Genomic DNA, 21360 nt, shown 5'->3' on the forward strand with positions numbered 1-21360 from the left:
TTTTGTTTTTCTGTTTTGTTCACAGAATTTTCGCCACCTAAGCCACCTCAGGAGTTTTCTGGCTGACTCTTCCTCTTCTTCTCTAGGATGTAAACACCACCAGGGCAGGGAGACAGCTTGTCTGACTTGTAGCTGCTGTATGTTGAGACCCTAGAAGGGTGCTTGGCACATAGTAGGTGCTCAGTGAGCACTTAGTAAATGAATCAATTTCTGTTGAAGGAGAGGAGGGATGAGGAGGAACTCAGTGAGGATAGAGAGAAGGGCTGCAGATGGGAGGGAATTCATGTTTGACAGGAGAAGAGGTGGTTTCTGTGGGAAGGAGGACAGGCTGCAGCCTGAGGAAGCTGATGCAATGGCCTCCCAAGGACTAGGGCACATAGCACTTGCAGTAGAGCCAAGGTGCAGAGCTGACCAGGTGGGTTCCAAGGTCGGTGGCAGGGAAAAACCTAGGCTGACACGTAACCCAGGCTAGAGACTGGCCCAATGGAAACAACCAGGGTTCAAATGGACACTTTAACTTAGGCAGACGGTCAGGGCAAGGTCACAGGTGCAAGGCCTGGGGGCACAAGGTCAACAAAGAGGTCCAGGCCAAGCCGACTGGACCCCAGGTGCCGTCAGGGAAGAGATGAGCTTCATAAATAGGGAGCCAGGGAGGGTTTGATGGCGGGAGGGTCGGTTCTAGAAGTCAGGGCGCTAAGTTCTGCCTGGGCTCAGGGGTGGGCCTGTCAGGGAAACATGGTGATGATGAGCCTCAGGCAAGGGAGGAGGTAGCCAGGAGTGGGTTGGTCTCGGGGGAGCTGGTATTTGAGCTTAAAAATTCCCTGTTAGTCTGAGAACCGGGTTTATTGTCAGGGAGGAGCGACAGGCCAGCCAGCCTTTGAATGTCTCCTTTCACAGCTTGGTCTATTTTTAAGTCCTTCTCACTTTTCCTTTTTTTGCCCCCTCCTTCCTTCAACCCACACCCTTTGTATGTCTATGAGTGGAAGAGAGGGAGAGGTCACATGTGGGTGGACCAGCTGGGCTCAGCTTCCTATCCTGCTCTGAAAATCTCTCCCTTCCTGACTTGGTCACCCCAAAACATCTGGGAAGGGTGGGGCTCACTACCCTTTATTTCTTTTTACATCAACCATATCAAGCTGTAAGAAGGGTGGGGCTCCCCACCCCCAAACCTTCCTCCTGAGACACGGGGGTAATTCTGATTACTCACATGTGCTCTAAGCCTATTCCTGTGAAGGGGCTGGAAATGGGAAATCTGGTTCCCATTTTCCCCATGACGGACGGAGGCACAGGGAGAAGAGGTTTCTACGTTTTTCGAGCAATAGAATTTTCAGACACAGTGGAAGACAAAGAATCAGGAGTAAATGCATCTTCTCCCCACCTCCTGTTCCACCAAACTTCTACAGCAAAAAGGATTCAGGAAAGATTGCTCACTCTGGAAATCTCCCTTCACAGCTGCTCTGAGGCCCAGCAACTTGGGAACTCTTTTACACTGAGGGCTGCCAGGCGGTGCTCGGGAATAGCCTCTTGAGGGTCGATATAGCAGCAGGTCCAAAGATTGAAAAGGGTCCTGCTCTCTGATCCACTGATGTCCTTCTCGGATCTACCCTAGAGAAAAACCTCACACAGGTGTCTAAGGAGGTGGGTAAACAGGGGCACTGTAATGCCGTTGGTGATGCACACACATGAAAAACACTGTCAATATCCCTCAGCCGGGAGATGGCGAAATAAACCACAGCTTATCCATAACATGGAATACTGTGAGGCACTAAAAAATTAGTCTAGGGCTCTACTCATAGATACCAATATGGGAAAATCTCTATGAATAATCTAGTGAATGAACCCAACCAAATTACCCCAGGCTTCTTATAGTTTGATATGATTTATGGAAAAATAACAACTCCACAAACAATACCACCCATTTACCACTTACAATGCTATATGTAGGTGAATACAGGGGGAAAGTGGACGAATTCACACTAAACAGCATGCCACCGTGACCTCCATGAGGGCACAGGGATCGGCAAGACGCGTTCCAAGGGACTTGAACGTACACCTGTAATGATTTCACACTGTATGGGGAGAATCTAGTAAAGCACACCTCATGGGGTGAAAACTTAATTTTTAAAGATGATTTCAACATCGGTACATGATGAAGGCCTTATAAAAAAGGACGAGAGGGGTGGCAGAGCAGGGACGCTTAGCCCCGCTTGGCAGACGAGAAATCAGGGCTCCTGAGAGTGAATCGGCCTGCCAGGTGGAGTCTAGACCCACGCTTGTCCCTCTGGCTCAGAATGACAGGATGCTCCCCTCCCCGACCCTTCTCCCTATGTAGGCCCCACACCTGGCTGGCCACTGGCTCTGGCCTCAGCAGGACATGTAAGAGGCAGAAACTGCCTCAGTTCCATGATCCTGGCATTGTTACTGAGTCCTACCTGACCTGGGGCAGGCTGCTTCCCTGTCTTGGCCACAGTCCTGCCCCAGAGCGCTGACCTTTGCGTGTTCTTTTCCTGTGTGTCCGGCATTGTTCTAAGTCTCCACAGGCTTATTTACTCTCATAGCTATTCCAAAGCAGGTACTATGGTTGTTTTCCTAATTTTACAGATGGGGAAACTGAGGAAGAGAATGGTTAAGAAGTTGATCACATTACTCAGCTAGCCAGTGGCAAAGCTGGGTAGGAAACTCTCATTTTCTATGCTACTCTACCTCTCGCAAGCTCCTTATTCCTGGGGGTGTCTAAGCCGTGGCCTGGAGACCAGAAGGCTGGGGAGCTGACCCAGATAACCACAAATGTCCAGGGGCCTAGGATTTACAATGGTTCTGGGTAGGCCAGACCTTCTCTTTTCCTACTCCCTGCCGCTGACTCCCAGACTCAGAAACAACAGATAGTTAATATGCCCCTACTATGTGGCTGGCACTTTTCCATCAGTGTTCTCCTTCAACCCTCCCACAGCCTAGCAGTTACTATTAATGCTCCCATTTTAGAGATGGGGAAGCCGAGGCCCCGTGATGGGAAGCGACTAGCCAGTGGTAACACAGCTGGGGGAAGGTTTAACAGAGAACTTGGTGACTGTGACAGGAAGCCATCACGAGGTGGGAGACCAAAGCACAGAAAGTCACACATGAGAGGCCCCACCGTTCCATCAGCCTTTCAACTCTTCTAGGCCTGGTACCCAGATCCGATTTGGAATCCATGTTCAGAGTGGGGACCACATCCCCAATGACAGCTATTTCTTTCTGTTCCCAGGTTCCATGACCCCAGGGATGCCCAGAAAAACCAAAACAGTCTCTAAATAGGTACCTTCTCCCTTATCCCCAAGGAGTCAATAATTCCTTCCTGGGAGAGGAGGGAGAAATGGAGAGGTAAGAGGAGGCCCCCAGGACTGCAATGAGAAACAAGCGCTGGGCTTGGAGCCAGCCAGACCTGTTTCTGAGTCCAGGCCCCTTCAATCACTAGCAGTGTGGCTTTGGGCAAGTTACTTCACTTCACTGAACCTCTGTGTCCTCACTGTAAAACAGGGATGATGGTATTGACATTGGAAGTTGTTGTAAGGAGTAAAACGGATAACAAACATGGAAGCATTTATTGCCAGCAGAAAGCTCACTATCTAGAGAGGGAGAAGCAGGGACAAGAGTGAAAGGGGAAGGGGAGATGGGGAGCTGTGTGGGAAAGTCTCCTTCAGCCTTCCCACAGCACCGACTAGGTAACTTTATGAAAAGACTGTATGGGTCAATAAATGAAGTTTTAAAAGAAATCAAGGGTGGGGCCAGCTGAGTGGCTCGTTGGTTAAGAGCTGGCTTGGGAGCGCAGGCTCTGAGCAGCAGGGCCGCTGGTTCAGATCCCATATTGGCCAATGATGCTGCTCCCTCTACAGCTAAGATGGTGAACAACAGCTCGACCTGCAGCTGGGCTGCCATGAGTTGCCGGAGACGGCGCAGGCTGCAGTGGGGCTGCCATAAGCTACCGCGAGTGGCCGGCAGCCAGTGTGAGCAGCTGGCAGCATGAGCTGCTGTAAGCCACCGAGTGGCCGTCCAATGGCCGGCAACCCTGCCTCAGCCAGGAAGAGCGCAATGATCACAATACCAACATGGGCCAGTGAAGTGACGTCCTCCACAACTAGACTGAAGAACCAAAGGACAGCAGCTTGTCTGTTCCCTCCCCCAATTCCCCAATAAAATCATTAAAAAAAAAAAAAGAAATCAAGGGTATAAAAGAAAAATGAAAGACACAACCATTTATAAAATGCTTGGTAAGTGCCAGGCACTCCTGTTGAGTGCTTCTACATGAATGGTATTTAATCAACGTGACATCCCTAACCCAGGCTTGGAAGGAGAAGATGACGAAGCGTGGGAGGCAGACACAGGACAAGGTGCCTGAAGGTCTGCCCGGTAGGAGGCGGTGCTCCTCTGCCTCCCCAGCTACTCCCCTCAGGCAGACAGGAGTGGAGCCCAGGAGGCAGGGTGGGGAGAACTTCAAGCGGGTCTCAACTTTCCTAGCCTGTCCCCTCTTCTAGCAGGGGTGTCTCCCGTGGTCTCGATTCCTGGCCCCCGTCAACCTATGATGTTTCCTGAGTAACAGTGAATAGCAGCCGTGTGACCCTGAACAAGTTCTTTGCCTCTCTGTTTCTGCAAATGTAAAGTGGGGGAAGCAATTCTTGGCTCCTAGAAGTGGTGTGCGGAAGGAATGAGATCATGTCAGTGAATGGAAGTGAAGCAGGGCTCACCATGAGCACCCAATAGCAAGCATCTGTACCTTGGATTCAACCAACTGCGGATCAAGAATATTTAAAAAAAATCACAGCAAGTTCCAAAAAGCAAAACTTGAATTTGCGACATGCTGAACACTATGCAGAATCCACTTGAATGAAGTGATGTGTAGGCATGACCTGCTATATCTTATATGCAAATACTATGTCATTTTATATAAGGGACTTCAGCAACCAAGGATTTGGTATCTGTGTGGTGGGGTCTCCTGGAACCAATCCCCCTTGGATACCAAGGGACAACTGTAATTACCACCATGCACCAATGCACCATATGAAGGCCTGGGTCTCCTCTGTGACTTGGGTCTCAATTCACCCTCTGCCTCCAGACAAGCAAGTAGCAGCCCTTCTCTCAGCCCCATCCCCTCGCTGCATCACTGCAGGGTATGGAAAAACCAACTTTTATTCTAGAGCTCTGTTTTCAGTTGAGGGAACTCATTCACATCCCTTAACTCATCTCACTCTCATGATTTCCACTTTGCAGATGAGGAAACTGAGGCCCAGGGGCCTTAGGTCATTAGAATACAGGTCCATATTGATCCACAAAGGCTCTGGGGAGCCCCAAGCTTTCTCAGACCCAAGAAGACATAAGCAGGAGCAGTCACCCTTGCATCACCAACACAGGCCCCCATGTCTGTCATGTGTCTTAAAGCCGAAGTCCCAGCTACTCTGTGATGCAGCCTCTGTATCCAGCACATGGTCTGTTGTTTGTCAACAGTTCCCTCCACATCAAGAGAGGACGGAGTGGGTCCTTACCACAGTCTCTCCACCTTCACATCTCCGACATCGCCCACATCCCACTGGCCGGGGTGGGGGCCCCTACCTTGTGGGGGAGGCTGGGGTCTCTTGCAGCACTGTCCTCCTCCTCCGAGCTTCCCTGCTCTTCATCCGATGTCAGGTCCTCTTTGGGGGCCGCTGACGAGATGGGACAGACCTTGTAGGGCTCTGTGTAGGCGCTGGGGTCAGAGCAGAGGGGAGAGAGGGTTAGAGCTCCATGTCCCGTAAAGGCCAAGTGAATGGGCCAGGGGCCTGATTCATGCCACGAGCCACGAACACGTGCTCTGTGCCCAGAGCTCTGTGCCCTCCATGGGGACCCAGAAATGAGTAAGACCCAGGTACAAGTCTCCCTCCTCATCCCCACTCCAGCCGTAAATATGCCAAGCTCTTGCTGCCTCAGTGTCTTTACACATGCTAAGACAGACACGTCTCCCTGTTAGATATGAGTCAGGCCGTCATGCTAAGGAAGTACAAATAATTACTACAAGGACAAGAGATGTGTAATCTAATTCGTTTGGTGGTCTGAACTGGCCTGGCCAGGCAGCAGGGTGACCATGTCCTCTGGGCCTGAAGGAGCAATGCAAGGATGTGGTAGACAGAGTCTGGGACGCACATACCAACCCATAATCCAAGTCTTCCCATCAGCTGGGGCATGGACAAGACACAACTCGGCGTATTCGTTTCTATCTAGGCTACTTGGGGACAAGTCCTACCTCACTTTCTTGGCAGATGCTGTGAGGATCAATGCTTAGAAAGCATACAGACTGTAGACCCTTGAACAAGGCTGGGGTTAGGGGCACCGACCACCTGTGCAGTTGAAAATCCACATGTCACTTAAGTTGGCCTTCCGCATACATGGATTATCAACCGTGGATCAAAAATATGGCTGACCCTTGAATAAACGCGTTTAAGCAGAGCGCAGATCCACATTGTTCAGGGGTCAACTGTACAAGTGTGATAGCAACCTCATATCTATATTATGATGACTATTATTATGTAGGCATTCCATTAATTAATTAAATAATTCATACATTCATTCAATAAATATTTATTGATTGCTGGCATTATGTCAAGCACAGAGCCAGACAGCCAGTAAAACACTAGTGAATAAAGCAGATATGGTCCCTGTCCTCAAAAAGGAACAACTAATATAGGATCATAAATTTGATAAGTAAGTACAGGAGAGGAAGGAGGTGCTTTCATAGATAGTAACTAGGGCGAACTTTTTAGACAGGCCAGGGAAGGCTTCTCTGAGTCTGCGACCAGAAGGAGGAGAAGGAGCTAGCACTGTGATAGCACGGGGAAGTATTCCAGGCAGGGGAGGCAGCATGTATAAAGGGACTGAGGCAGCAAAGAACTTGGCATGTGACACAGACCAAACTGGAGCAGAAGAATCCTCCCTTTTCCAACTTCCAAACCATCCCCACAGAGGAGGTTCCAGTCCCATCACAGCAGCCTCCTTGCCCTGATGCCTGTTCCAGTCCTCCCTCTCCACACAGGAGAGTGGCTGTTCTACCATAGAAACTGAGCCATGACCCTCTCCTGCTCAAAAACCTTCAATGGCTCCCCACTGCCTTTGGCAATGTGGTCCCCCACAACCTCACAAAACTTCCTTTATACTCAAAATCCAGGTGTCTTGTCTTATTAAATTCTTATCAAATACTTATCCCTGCCCCCTGAGAATGCCAACAAAAGATGCTGGAATGATGGATGGATGGATGGATGGATGGGTGGATGGGAGGAAGGAGAGATGGGCGCATCCACCTGTTGGATTGGCTGGACCAACTCTAGCCCAGGCCTTATGCAGGCAGGGGCACTGCCTTTGCCTGAAGTCCTGGTCCAGGCATGGGGAAGCGTGGACCATGGATAACTATTTCCACAACACCTGGAACCCAAGAAACAAGAGCAGGGTGAGCATCCCCTGGTCCACGCAGGGGCTATGAGGGCAGACAGATCAAGGACATGGTGGCAGGGCCTTTTCCTGCCTGGGCTTCTGCTGACAGTGTATGTGTGTGAGGTATTGTAGCTGTGCACTTGTGTGCAGAGGCCAAAACTGAGTCCTGACCCAGGCTGAGCCTTGACCCTGAACCCCAAGCTGAGCCAAGGTCCTCTTTAACTATCCAACTGGCTACCCTTCTGTTCAGACCTTTTTTTTCTTCCTTTTTCAAAAATTACTTTGTTGGCCTTTCCTTTCAAACGATGAGAGCAAACAACATATTTTGCAACAAGCCATATACCACCAAGGTGTACAAAGGCATGCAAGAGCCTCCCCGCCCAGGACCACCCTATACCTCCTTCACTGCCCATCACCACCCTATCAGGGGATCACCAGTTCCCTCCACTAAGGAGCTGTCCCCAGCCTAAAGGTCAGGCACACCAACTTGCTCAGCAAGCTCAGAACCACGTTCAAGAAAGTTGACTGCGGGGCCGGCCAAGTGGCACATTGGTTGGGAACTGGCTTGGGACGCCAGAAGGCTCCGGTTCGGTTCCCACATATGAGGGCCAGTGACACTGCCCTCTACAGCTAAGATGCTGAACGGCAGCTGGACCTGGAGCTGGACTGCCATGGGGTCGCCAGTGAAGGTGTGGGTTGCAGTCCCCTGCTGCAGTGGGCTGCCATGGGCTACCATGTGTGGCCGGCAGCCAGCGTGAGCTGGCGGCCAGCAGCCACTGTGAGCGGTCATCCAGAAGCCGGCGACTGATCTGCCTCACCCAGGAGGAGCGCAGTGATGGTGCCGGCTTGGGCTGGTGGGGCGACATCCTCCACAACTAGACTGAAGAACAAAACTACAGCAACTTGTCTGTTCCCCTTCCCCAATTCCCCAATAAAATCTTAAAAAAAAAAAAGAAAGTTGACTGCATGGATCTGTCTCACTGAGCCCTAGCGCCACCCCTCCAGAGCCATCTGCATCGATTTGTAACCACATGTTTGGTAGACAGGGAGTGGAGCCCTGCTCTCCCCACAGCAGGAGCCCATTCTGCCCTGCCGAGGATAACCAGTAATGGAGAGGGATGAAGCAGTTAGCTATGCCCCTGGACTACTCCTTCTCCTTATCAAGGAAAAGAAGGCATCTGCCAGGCCGTTCCTAGAATGCTCTGTGAAGGAGGAAAGGGTTCTCAGCCAAGCCTCCCACAGGGTGATGGTGTCACCATCCTCCCAGGCCGCAAGCCAGAAATGTGAACATCTCCTTGCATAGCCAGCCACTGCTTAAGCATTAAATCCCTCCCAGATTTACCTTTAAACATCTCTCGACTCTGCTCACACCTCTATCACAGCCTCTGTGGTCCAAGCCATCCTTTCCTGGACATCTTTAAGTGCTGCTTTCCTGTTCTCTCCCATCTGACCCTGGCTGCCCTCCAATCTGTTCTCCACCCAAGGGACCTTGTCATCCTTTTGCTTAAGTTGTTCAGGGATAGTCCACTGCTGCTGGAATTTGGCCCCAACAGCTCAGCTTGTCAGGCAAGGCTCTGCTTAACCTGGGGCGTGGGAAGGTGGGTGTCCTTGGGCCCTGCTGCTGCCATGAAGTTTGCCCAGCATCCGACACTGCCGGGCATCACAGAACTTGGGGGCTCTGCCTGAAGCCAAGCAGAGGGTTGGATTCCATGAAGCAGTGCCATGTGTGACACTGGGAAGGGAGCTCATGGAAGCTACCCTCTGGTGGGGGGGGCGGTGCCGGCTCTAGGTCACGTGGCAAATCCAGGCCAACACCTGTTGCCTCTGAAGATGCCTCTCTGATGCCTGATCATACCTCATAGACCTAAAAACAGAGGCCCAGTGGGGTTCCCCCAGTGCACAGATGTGTGGAGTTGGGTCTCAGGTTGCAAGGGCAAAGAGGCTTTGTTTTTGCTATTTGTGCTATTATTTTATTTTTGAGAGACAGTGGAGTGCAGAGATGAGAGCTCACACTCCTGAGTCAGGTTAGGTTCAAATTCTGGCTTAGCTATGTATTGGCTATGTTTAATCTTTCCATGCCTCAGGGATGCCTAATTCATTGAGCTATTGGGGGGATTCAAGGAATTAAATAATGTAAAATGAGCTCTCTTCATTACCAGCTCGGTCCTGGCTGCAGACAGCTATTCTATTATTTACCTACTGCTGTCCTTAAGTCAATTCATTTTTAACATATGCTATTACTCTAGCTTCGTCTTAAGTGTTAATAATACCTGTGAAGTGACAGTGTGTGTTTTTCTAACACTTTAAAATAAACTATATAATTATTAACCTATAACGTGTGACTCAAATGATCTTGCTCATCATTGGAGATGCCCAGATCTCACAGCAATAAACCTGGTGATCTCTGACCCGCCAACCATCTGTCCTCAATCCAACCTCAGCTTTGGCCAGAATGGCATGTGGTCTTTTCATTCTACCTCTTCCTGTGACTTCAGTTTTCTCCAAAGATCACTAAGACAAACATCAGGAGACAAGGGTTCGGGTGCTCTGATGTGATCTCTGGCTCATTTGTTTCTCTGTTATTGAGTGACTGTGAGTGAGCACAACAAATGGAGATAAGTTGCCATTAAAAATATGCTTTCACAACAGAAAAGAGCAGGCATAACTCAATGCCTTTGCAGATTCAATGCAACTTGTAGTGACAGGCCTTATTTTGGACAGAAATCATTAAATAAGCGAATCAAAACATTTTGGTTCTAAGACCAAACAGGGCTGCTCCTACGAGTCTTTGATAGTTGCTACCAGGCTGGTCTTTAAATACAGGGGAAGAAAACACCTCTGAGAAATGTTCTCTTAATACCTTCTGCCCAAATGCTCTGCCATGCCCTTGCAGCGCTTGTGCACTGGGTGAGTAACCACTTCTTCCCTTGAGGAAACAGGCTGGGAACCCTTATATGTCACAGCCATCTCCCCAGCCTGGCAACACGAACCTCTGAGATGGGTCCTATGCATAGTATGGTCTGAGGAATGCTGCAAGGCTCTGTATTTTTAGCAATCTGGTGCCTGTCTGGTTTTTTAGTCATTCAAAAACAAACAAACAAACAAACAAACAAACAAACAAACAAAACCTATTAAGAGCCCTCATGTTCTAGCCTCTGTTGGTACTGGTGGAGACAGCAAGTAGATACTACCTTTGTTCTATGGCTACTCTAGTTAAAACACCCATTACAATCATCATTAAGTGAGGTGTTGTCTCTAGACAGCTTTTGTAAACTTACCAATATACTACACATGAGAAAGTCTTCTAACCCAATTACTGACCCATCTATATCCTTTGCCACCCATTCACTCATCCATCCATCCACCCACCCACTCATCTATCCAATTACCCATCCACTTAGCCATCTATCCACACATTCATTCATTTACCATCCATCCTCCCATCTACCCACTTAGCTATCCAGCCATCCAATCATCCATCCTTCTAGCCACCTATTTCCTCGCTCACTTATTCAACAAAAATGGTTAGCACCTACTTCAAGGAGCTAACAACACATGGAAGAATCAAAGATGACTAAAGCACTCTCTCTGGCCTCAAAGAAAGTACAGTGCAAAGTACTGGTTAGGAGGGTGGACTCAGAAGTCAGACTGCTTGGTTTAAATCCCAGCTCTATTTCAAGCAAGTTGCTTAACCTTTCCATGCCTCAGTTTTTGGTTTTCAATTTTTTAAATCTGCAAATCAGTAGTGATGAAACATGCCAGGGAAAACAGGCAAAAAAGCCAGGTGGTCATCACTGCTAGTTTAGAGACCAAATGGGTTAGAACTTTTGTGTCAGATAGAAGAGTGTCACTGTGTGACCTTAGGCAAGTTACCCAACCTCTCGGATTCACATCTGAAAAGTGGGGATGACTATGTAGGTTTATTGTAGGATTAAATGAGAACACAATGGTGAAAGCAGTCACTTCCTGGCATGTAGTAGTTTTTTTCTGGCCAACCCAGATGAGCCTGTCATAAGGGCCAAGTTCTAAACCCTTAGACTAGTCTCCAGGGAGCTGTGTCCTCCCTCTGAGTCGATTTGTGCTTTAAAGAGAACATAAATTAAAGCTTCCCAGAGCTCATTACCTTAAATGACCCTTCAAATGAGCACAGTCCTTTCCAGCAACCTAGAGTTGTAAAAGGACATGTGCATCCACATGGGGAAACGAGCACTTTGTAACCCAGCCCAGGGCTGTCCAACTCTGCCCGTTAAATCCTGTCCTTTGTGACTCCTGCTGGGAGCCATAACCCCCAGCACAGCCAAAAGGGTCTAATAACTCATAAAAAAGGAACACTTCCCCAACTAAGCAATCTCTCAGCGGATGCTCTGGCCCCAAAGTCTGTCCTTGCTGGTGTAATGATACGTGTGAAGGAGGCCAGATTGCAGATGCAACAGTGTTTGGCTCCTCCGAGATAGGCTGAGACCTTTCTTTCTAAAGTTGCCAGCTCCGTGGGGAGGGGCAGGGGCTTCAGGGCTGAGCTCTATGGGAGCTGGAAAGTTTGAGATGGAGGAGGCAGAAGGATGAACTCGGCGAATATGACTATCCTAATTAGCAGAACAGCTGGAAGAGCTTGGAAGTGGATGGAGGGGAGGGCTGGGTGCACAATCAGAGATTTCCAAACCCTGAGACATTCAGTTCTGTGCCTTGCCTACTACCCATACCCTCCAACCACCCCGGGGCTTTCAGAGTTCACTCAAATGATTCCTCTAGGCCTTCCGCAGGTGGCACCTTCTGCTCCGATGCTTCTTTGTCACATAAAGCTGACCCCTCAAATGCTCTCCTTTCTCAAAGCGATACTGAGGTTTTCTCAGACACAGATATCTGCCCTGTAACTGGGAACGTTTAATCTGCTACAGTGGAAAGATCCCAACTGGACGGGAGTCCTGGATTCCCCTCTAACCCACAGCATGATCTGGGCCACGTGACCATCCTGGTGGGCCTCAGTTTGCAAATCTGTGAAATGGAGATGGAGAAACAACATACTCAGAGATGTGAAAATACGTACTGAGACCAGAGTGTACACGTCCCACAGCCTGGAGGCCCAGCTCTGAGAGCAGCTGCTTGCCTGGAGCCTCCTCGCCTCTCGAGCGAGACTCTGCTCCCTTCCCTCTTGGAGGGAATGCAACCTGAACCAGGGTCAGCCAAGGGATAGTGTGTGTAATGGTTCCCAGAAACATGACTGAAGGAGAGGCTTTTTAAAAAATTCAATTTCCATTTTTCACTAAGTAAAAACAGAAGTACATCCTTGCACTCTGACCTGTGACTTCCCCACCCTTCCTCTTAAAACACAGCATCAATGGTTTTATAGGGATTTGTTTTCTTGTTGTAAGTTTCATTGAGATATAATTCACATACCATGAAATTTACCAACTTCAAGTGTACAGTTCAGGGCTTTTTAGTATATTTACAGAATTGTGCAACCATCATCACTATCTAATTTTAGAACATCTTCATCAACCTAGAAAGAAACCCCATCCCCGTTAGCAGTCAATCATATTCCCCTCTCCCCTCAACCCCTGGCAAACACTAACCTGCTTTCTGACTCCATGGATTTGCCTAATTCCGTACATTTCTGTACATTTCATACCGATGGAATCATATGTGACTTTTTGTTTCTGACTTTTTTCACTTAGCATAATGTTTTCAAGGTTCATCCATGTTATATTATAGCATGTGTCAGTATTTTATTCATTTTTATGGCTGAATAATATTCTGGATGGCTATCCTACATTTTGTTTATCCATTCATCTCTTGATGGACATTTGAATTATGTCTACATTTTGGCTCAGGAATAATTCTATGAATGCTTGTGTACAAGTTTTCATGGGGACATATGTTTTCATTTTTCTTGAGATATACATCCAGGAATGGAATGGCTCAGTTATATGGTAGCTCTCTGTTTAACATTTTGAGGAACTTCCAGACTGTTTTCCACAGTGGCTGCACCATTTTATATTCCCACCCAGCAGTGCCGAGGGTTCCAATTTCTCCACATCCTCACCAACACTTACGTCTGTCTTTTTTACTTTAGCCATCCTAGTGGGCTTGAAACGGTTACAGGGATTTTCAAAGGATTTCATTTTCACTGATTCCTGTTCAGCCTGCTCCCGCCCCAAGCAAACACTACCATTTTTCCTGGCCAAAGTGAAACATAAATGTGGTTATGAGGCAAGGCTTTCTTTTCAGATAATCAATTGAGGTCCAGAGGTCCAGAGGGGGAAATTATAATGATTAGAAGATCTGCAGGCGCCTCATAAAATGACAGACTAATATGAGGAGATAATATATAAGAAAAATCATAAGCCAGAGCGCCAAACCCACCAGTGCCGTGGTCTCAGGCTCTGGCTTTGAAAAACAGTAACTTGTACAACTCGGGGTGTGATGCAGGCAGCAGAGGACGGGTCCTGCATTTCTGGCCCCTAGCAGCAGCCGCACTGTTGGCACATGGGCCTGGCCCCACTCTGACCACTGACCCTAGCGTTTTGGCCTTTTCTGGGACCTCAGAAGAGGCTAACAATAGAGAGCGCAAGTATTGGAATTCCACCTCCTGCGGTCAGGACCCAGTTCTGCCACTTGTCAGCCCCATGATCCTAGGTCAGCTGCTTAACCTCCCTGCCTTGGTTTCCTCATCAGTATAACGGAGATGGTAACAGCACTCACTTTCCAGGGTTTATGAGATGACGTGTATGAATGAGGTCGGTGGGCTGCTCAGCATAGGGTCTGGCAGTTTTATTTGCTATAATCATTTTGAGCTAAAAGTCAGGGCTGAATTAATCAGGCAGAACGCCTCAAGGTTTCACAGATTTGGGCTGTAGTCCCACCTTTGCCACCAGCTTGCCATGTGACACTTGGTGAACCCCTTCCTCTCTCTGGGCCTCAGTTTCCCCATCTGTAAAGTAAGGGAGTTAGAGAACCTTTGAAGGCCCTTCCCACCACGATGTTTTGTGATTTTTATGTCCAAAGGGGTCCCTGCGAAACTGAGGAATTTTGTTTTTGTGATTCCTGCCACTTCCTTGGCAATATCAACCATGATTGCGCAGCCAAACCACTGATCTACACACCCCTGTGTACTTTCCATCTCTGCCTCTTCCAAGGCTGTTCTAGAACTCCCGCTCGCCCCCCTCCTGCACGTGCACCCAGGTCTACCCACGTACCACCTCCTCCAGGAAGCCTTCTCCATCTCTCCAGGCGAAAGGGGCTCCTGTTACAGTTTACATTCTGTGACTGCGGGTATTTATGCTCCTGTGTTAGCTCCCTTATTAGCCATGAGCATGAGGGTAGGAATCATGGGCTTGCCATGCATTTCTGTTTCCTCTGTGAGTGACACATAGTAGGTGCTCAACAATCATGTGTGAATGGTGGTTCTCCCACAATGAACTGACCTGACTTCCCATCAGCCTGTCAGTGAGGGCCTCTTTCTACTTCTGCACGTATGGCACCATGCTGGGCACACAGCAGGTGCTCAATACCTTTGGCAGAAATGGCACGGGCAGGCGCTGCCATCATGGAGAGCGCTGTGGACAGCCAAGGCTTAACAGATAAATGAGTTTTATGGTAATTTGGACATAACCTTATACTACTTCAAGTATGGCTGGGGGTGGAGGGTAGGAGAGGCATCCTGTGGGCTGGGTCTGGTCCATCCACAGGCTCAGTGGATGCTGAAAGGTTGGTGCTGGGATTGCCTTAGTTTCCTCAGATGGCCTCCACAGCACTCAGCCTACAGTAAGAGGAAACACACCTTTCTCCCGTCGTCTTGGCTCTGGGATGCAGAGTGAGGCAGACCACAGGGGAGGCGGGAAGGGCGGGGGAGCCACTACTGCCACTTTGGCCAGCTGGAGGGAATGCGGTGGCTGGAGACTCATGAAGGGCACTATAATTCCGTAACCGCACACCACATCTGAGGCTGCCAGGAGCTGTGAGAGGGGTTGTTTGTGGTTTCTGTGTGTGGTGGTCTGAAAAACAATCCCTTTTTCCCACCCCTCCCTTCTATATGGACACAGCCAGACAATAACAGTAGTAGAAGCAATGCAGCAGCAGCAATAATAACATTAATAGAAGCAGAAGCCATCACTTTTGGGTGCTTACTATGTACCAGATGCCTTATGAATTCTTCCAAGCCACTGTATCCTGTAGGTAAAAACATGCCCATTTTACAGATGGAGAAACAGGCACAGGCAGGGTAAGGGCAGAACTGGGATCTGAATGCAGGGAAACTGGCTTCAGAGCCCGTACTTTTAACTACTAGTCAACACTGCTCTACCAGCAGTAGCAGCTAACATTTATTGAGCACTGAGCTGGGAGCACCTTAGGCATTATCCTATTTGATCCTCTCAACCACTTAGTAAGGCAAACACCATTATCATCCCCATTTTTTTATTTGGGTAAACTGAGGCTCTGTGAGGTTAAACAACTTGCACAAGGTCCACTCTGCTATTCCCCTTCCATCAACTTCTCCCAGACGGGACCATAAACAGATGACTTACAGCTGGACCCACTCATTAGACACGTTCATTCATCTGGTTCACTGCTGCCTTCTCTGTGCCAGAAAACAGACGTGAAAATGTGTGAGCGTTGCCAGGACACACAGGAGTGTCCATGGTGCAACCGGCCCAAGGAGGACAGGAGGGTGGGGGCCTTTGTGACACGCATGAATACACAAATCACATGTGGGCTGGAGTAGGGTGCCTAGATAGGGACACAGGAAATCAATCACACAGAGCCAGACAGCGATGAACACACAGAGGCTCAGGCCCAGAAAGGACGGACATGAGGCCCAGGCAGCACACCTGGACCCACACAACAACACACACGCTCGCTCATCACATGGCTCATCATGTGGTCTTGTCAAACTCCATCCACCTCCTTTGCCTCAAATGGGGAAGAAGCATTTTCAGAAAAGTACGTCCATTTGCCAAAGGCCTTTAAGATCCTATACATCTACCCTGCTTCTCGAGGGCAGGGGCTGCCAACTGAGAACAGATACCTGGGACACGTTTGCTGACCTGACTCCCTCACACCAGCCCGGGCCCCGGGTTCCTTGGCGGATGGATTCTCCTCTCCAGACTTAGCACCAACCTCACCACCTCCTCCAGGAAGCCTTCCCTGACCACTGAGGCATGTCTATCAGGAAGGTAGTATGGCTTAAGCTTCAGGCCCCACACATGCATGGGTCTCTTTCAAAGATCTGCAAATTATTTTATATTCTTAATTATATGTTCTTTTTCTTAAAGTGATCCCCCCTTGAATTACGTAAGCTTCAGAATCTGCCCCTGTCCAGATACCCATACTTGCAGAGGCCCCATTCCCCTCTACATCCCCCTGTATCTACAAACACCCTCCATCTGGTGATCTTAGCTTTTCACAGTTTTTCTCTCCCTCACCAAACTGTGAGCTCCTTCCTGCCAGCCCACAGTGTTAAACTCTGCATATAGCAGGTGCTCAATTAATGCCTGCTGGTTTGAACTGACTCAGGGGGGAAGCACCTCCAGCCAGGTCCCGGCATGCATCTGTGAACAGACAGGAACTGGGATGTACCAAAATCAGAGCTGCCCACCCAGCACAGGCACAGCAATTCACAGCAGATGGAGCGCCAGCTGTGTGCGCTGTCTCACCTGACACATTCCATGTTTGCTGACTGCCTACCCCATATGTGGCTCTGAGGACACACTAAGGTGAAGGGGATACCCTTTATCTCCCCTCCTGCCCCCCAGGCACGCATGGCCTAGTGGAGATGCCGACAGACAGGAGATGGGTGGTGAGTGCTTTGAGGAAGCTTTGAGGAGTGCTTTGAGGAATGGAACCCTAAACCCACGTGTTGGGGGGAAGGAATCACAGATGGGTTCTGGCTCAGGGTGAGACCCGAGTTGAGCCAGAGAGTTGAGCAGGGAACAAAGAAAAGAGGGGTGTGGGGGGGGAACATTCCGGGGACGTGTACCCAAAGGCACAGAGAGGAGAGGTGTCAGGCGCAAGTGCGGGGAGCCAGTCATGCACTATACTTACGTAAGGAGGGTTGGAGAAGGAGCTGGTGAGGCAGCCAGTGTCTCAAGTGAAGGCTAAGGCACTTGGACCACGTGTCCCAGGGGTGATGGGGAGCAGTGAAAGGTTTTAGCCAGAGGAAAGACCAGTCATGCTCCCTGGAGAGGTCACGCTGGCCACTTGTGAAGAGCAAAGGGAGGGGGACAGGCTGGAGGTAGGGAAACCACAGGAAGTCTGGCCATGGTCTCAGACGGCAAGGCATGGCTCAGGAACGCCTGCGGGATGAAGAGGAGGGTGTGGGAGACAACTAGAGTCCTCATTTCACATGTGAAGGAAACTGAGGCTCTAAGGAGCCTGGGGGATTTGCTCAGGGTGACCCAGCTAGCACATGGCAGTCTAAAGACTTAAATTCAGGTCTTCTGTCCCCAAATACAGTCCTTGTCTCTCAAAGGGTGAGATTGGGCATGTAAAAAATGATGCCAGTGCCTGACGCCTAGCATAGGCTCAATGAATGTCAGTTTCCTTTCCAATTCATATTCAGGCTTTAAAAACTAATCCATACTCCCAGTATAATCAACACAGGGCCCATTTTTACAAATTTCAATTTACACACACTTCTTACGGAATATTTCTGGGAGGCCAACCTGCACTCTCAGGTCACAGGGTTGAACAGGGCTGTCCGGTTCTGTTCCCATCTTGCTCCTCGCATGAGAGGAGTGAGCTTTGCTGTTCACTCGTTAGGGCTGCGGCAAGTCACTCATTTAACAGGTGGGGAATTTGAGGTCCAGAGTGGGAAGGAACAGAGGTTGATCTGTCACCCAGCTCAGTGCTCTTTACACTGCTCCCAGGAGCCTCCCATGGGTGGAGGGGGCTCAGCTGGCCTGGGGTTTGGGAGGCCTGCAGGGTGTGGCAATATTGGGGGGAAGAAGAGAGGGAAGGACTAAGGGTGCCTGGGAAGTGGGACATTTCCCAACACCAACAAAAAGCTTCATTCTTGGGCGCCTGCCCTCAGCCCCACCAGTGCCCAGTCACATCTTCAGGGTTTCTGGAGGCAGGCTGCCCCTCCTCCACTCACCTCCCAGCCCTTGTCCTGCATTTCCTGTAAACATGGACACTTCCTCCCTGGGGAGGGCCTGGCAGTGCCGGGGCCACACCCAGCCGCCCTGTAAGCCCAGCACACAATGGCTAGCTGGGTCTTGAGCTGGCCACCCCACACTCCAGACCTTCCCTGGAGCCCAGAGAAATGCCACTCTTTGCTAGAACTGGACAGTCGAATGCTCCCATAACAAAGGTGTGCAAAATAAGTCTGGGGAATCTGGGGGAGGTGGGGTTGGCCCAGGCTGCACGCAAGTCTGTAGCAAAATGCAGGCTTATGCTCTGCTCATCTCTGTACCCCAGCACCTTTTACACGGACTGCTACATGTTGAGCCCCTGAAGTGAGAACGCTGGTTAGGAATACAGACTCAGAAGCCAGCTTGCCTAGATTTCCAAAATCTGACCCACTTCCCTCTATGCAACCTGGGGCAAGTTTTCTCTGCCTCCGTTTTCTCATCTGTAAAGTGGGGAATTCTCATTGGGTTTTTGTAAGGATTTAGTGGGTTGACATATATATATATATATAAAATACCTGGCACAGCGACTCGAACACAGTAGCTATGTTGTTGCTGTTTTAAATGTTTACTGAACGCTCCATCCAGGACAGACCCAGATGCCCAGGCTACAGCCCACCAGGGGTGAATTTTAGGGTTGGATTTAAAACCGCAAAATAGTTCAGTTAGAAGGGCTGTTCTGGGAGTCAGCAGATTCTCAGTCTTCCGGTTACTCATCCTGTGACCTTGGGTAAAACCATTTCCCTCCTCTGTGCCTCAGTTTCCTCATCTATAAAATGGTGATGAAAATCCCTGCTCTGCCTCCCTCATGGGTTGTTGGGAGACCCAGGGAGACAGTGGGCAGGAAAGCAAATTGACATGTTAGGTGTATAAGGTAGGGGCCAGCATTCCCAAGCAAATCACAAAATCTCATCTTCGACGATAAACTCTGAACGTCTTTCTTGGTGTAGCATTAATAGGACAGCTACACGAAGGCTTCCTGCATATCCAGCCCTGGCCAAGCGCCTACCCGCATGGTCTCACTTACTCCTCACGACAGGTTTATGAGTGGGGTATTATCATCCCACGTCACAGGTGATAAATCTAAGGCCTTTGAAGTGGTGGAGCCAGGGCTGCAACTGATCTCTCTGACTCCAAAGAAGCTATGTATGCGGACTCTAAGAGGGTGACTCCCTGAGTTTAGCCTCCTCTGCTTTGTCCCAAACTTTACATCTTAGGCTATAAGAATGGGCTGCGCAGGGTTTTCTTACAGCCCGGCTAAGATCTGCGTAACACCTAACAGTCTACAAACACCTCCAAATATTTCATCTCAGTTGATTCTCCCCGCAAACCGTAAGGTGGGCACCATCACTTCCAACTAAGAGAAAAAGAAATTGAGGCCCCGAGAGGCTGAGTGACCTGACTCTGAACATTGGTTCCCGACCCCATGTCAGATGACTCCCCCATGGGCCTGGGGTGCCATGTGGCTCAGTATCTGGAAGTATTTATGAGCTGTGCAGCTAAGCCTGCTTTTTTTTTTGCTTTTTTTTTTTTTTGGTAATTGCTTTGAAATACGGGTTCTGAGAGTTTGGCGGCAACACCAGCTGGCACAGGCTGCTCCCCACACACCCAGGACAGAGACTTCAACAGTGGAAGGCTGGGAAAACCACCCATCACACAGGCCACGCTGGCTGGGAACGAAAGCAAGTGCTGGAAATGAGGCAACGTGCTGGAAAACAGAACCCTAAGGTCGGCACGGCACCCTCCTCCCTTAGCCCCATCGTCACAAGTCCCATCTTTCAGCCCCCTGTGGAGGACCCCTGAAACATTTTCTTCCACATGAAGATCAGACTGTGTACCCACATCCAATGACAAGGACCACCAGTTTGCTCCTGTTCAGGGATTCAGGAAAAAAGTCGTATGTGAAGCAAGCTGGAAGTCTTGTCAACTAGGAGAGAGTTTTCATAAATAAACCACGGGGCTCAATGGGTGTGTGTTCTCACCTCTGTACCTATACCCAGCTCCAAATCCCGCCTCTAAGCAGTCTGAGCCTGACGCCTTATCCCTTCATCCTTCTTCTCCACCCACTCGGCCACCTGGCCTCCAACTTTAGTCTTAGCCCATTCCAGGTTCTGGAATTCATTCTGCCACTAACCAAAGAGGCACTGGGGACCTTTATCCACAGGATCTGAGCATGGAGTGGATTAAGGTGGTGTTCAAATGGGAAAGTCTGTAACACAGAGCAAGCTGGGGTGACCACAGCTCCAGAGCTCGCCTCACCTATGCCATTTGTAATACGGAGCCCGCCTTGTAACCCTGCTCCAGGGTCTAGGTCCCTGTCTGGGTAAACTCGCCACATCCCAGCCTCAGTAAATGGAGTCCTGCTGCTTTCATCCCGCCTGCATCACCTGTTCCCAGATTCCCCTCTTTAGAGAAACTTCCCAAACCTCTCAGAGAGGGAAGAATTAACAGGTGAAACTGCTTTGGTGCCACAGCCTTGCATGGGGAGACCAGAACCCCGTCTCTGGAGGTACTCAAGCACTGGCTTGGTGAGAACTGAAGCGTTCAGTGAGGGGTGGGGTATCCCCTTCCCCAAAGTCCCTTCCAACCCCAAAGTGAATAACATCATTAGTTTTAATTCAAACTTCCCAGAGCAAAAAGTATGGGTTGATGAGGCTAGCAAGTTGAGGATCACGCCTGAATGCAGCTAAACAAAACCTTTCCTGCAGGACAGTCTCCATCTGCCTTCAGAGTCCTTACAACAGAAATGACTTGCAGTGGGGGCATCAGGAATATTTTGTTGACATGTAAGAGTGACAGAAAAGGA

The 21360-nt window shown here is 49.5% G+C and overlaps 1 protein-coding gene across 2 annotated transcripts in view; it reads right to left on the bottom strand.

Annotated features, from left to right (window-relative positions):
* Positions 1–21360, bottom strand: part of FGD5 (FYVE, RhoGEF and PH domain containing 5) — a 126882-nt gene that overhangs the window by 65687 nt on the left and 39835 nt on the right. For both annotated transcript variants that reach the window (XM_019646052.1, XM_019646051.1), the window contains exon 3: positions 5584–5716. In XM_019646052.1, coding sequence (XP_019501597.1) covers positions 5584–5716 — 133 coding nt within the window. The remainder of the gene's footprint in view (positions 1–5583; positions 5717–21360) is intronic.

Source organism: Hipposideros armiger, unplaced genomic scaffold, assembly GCF_001890085.2.
Source record: "Hipposideros armiger isolate ML-2016 unplaced genomic scaffold, ASM189008v1 scaffold_96, whole genome shotgun sequence".
Taxonomy (NCBI): Eukaryota; Metazoa; Chordata; class Mammalia; order Chiroptera; family Hipposideridae; genus Hipposideros; species Hipposideros armiger.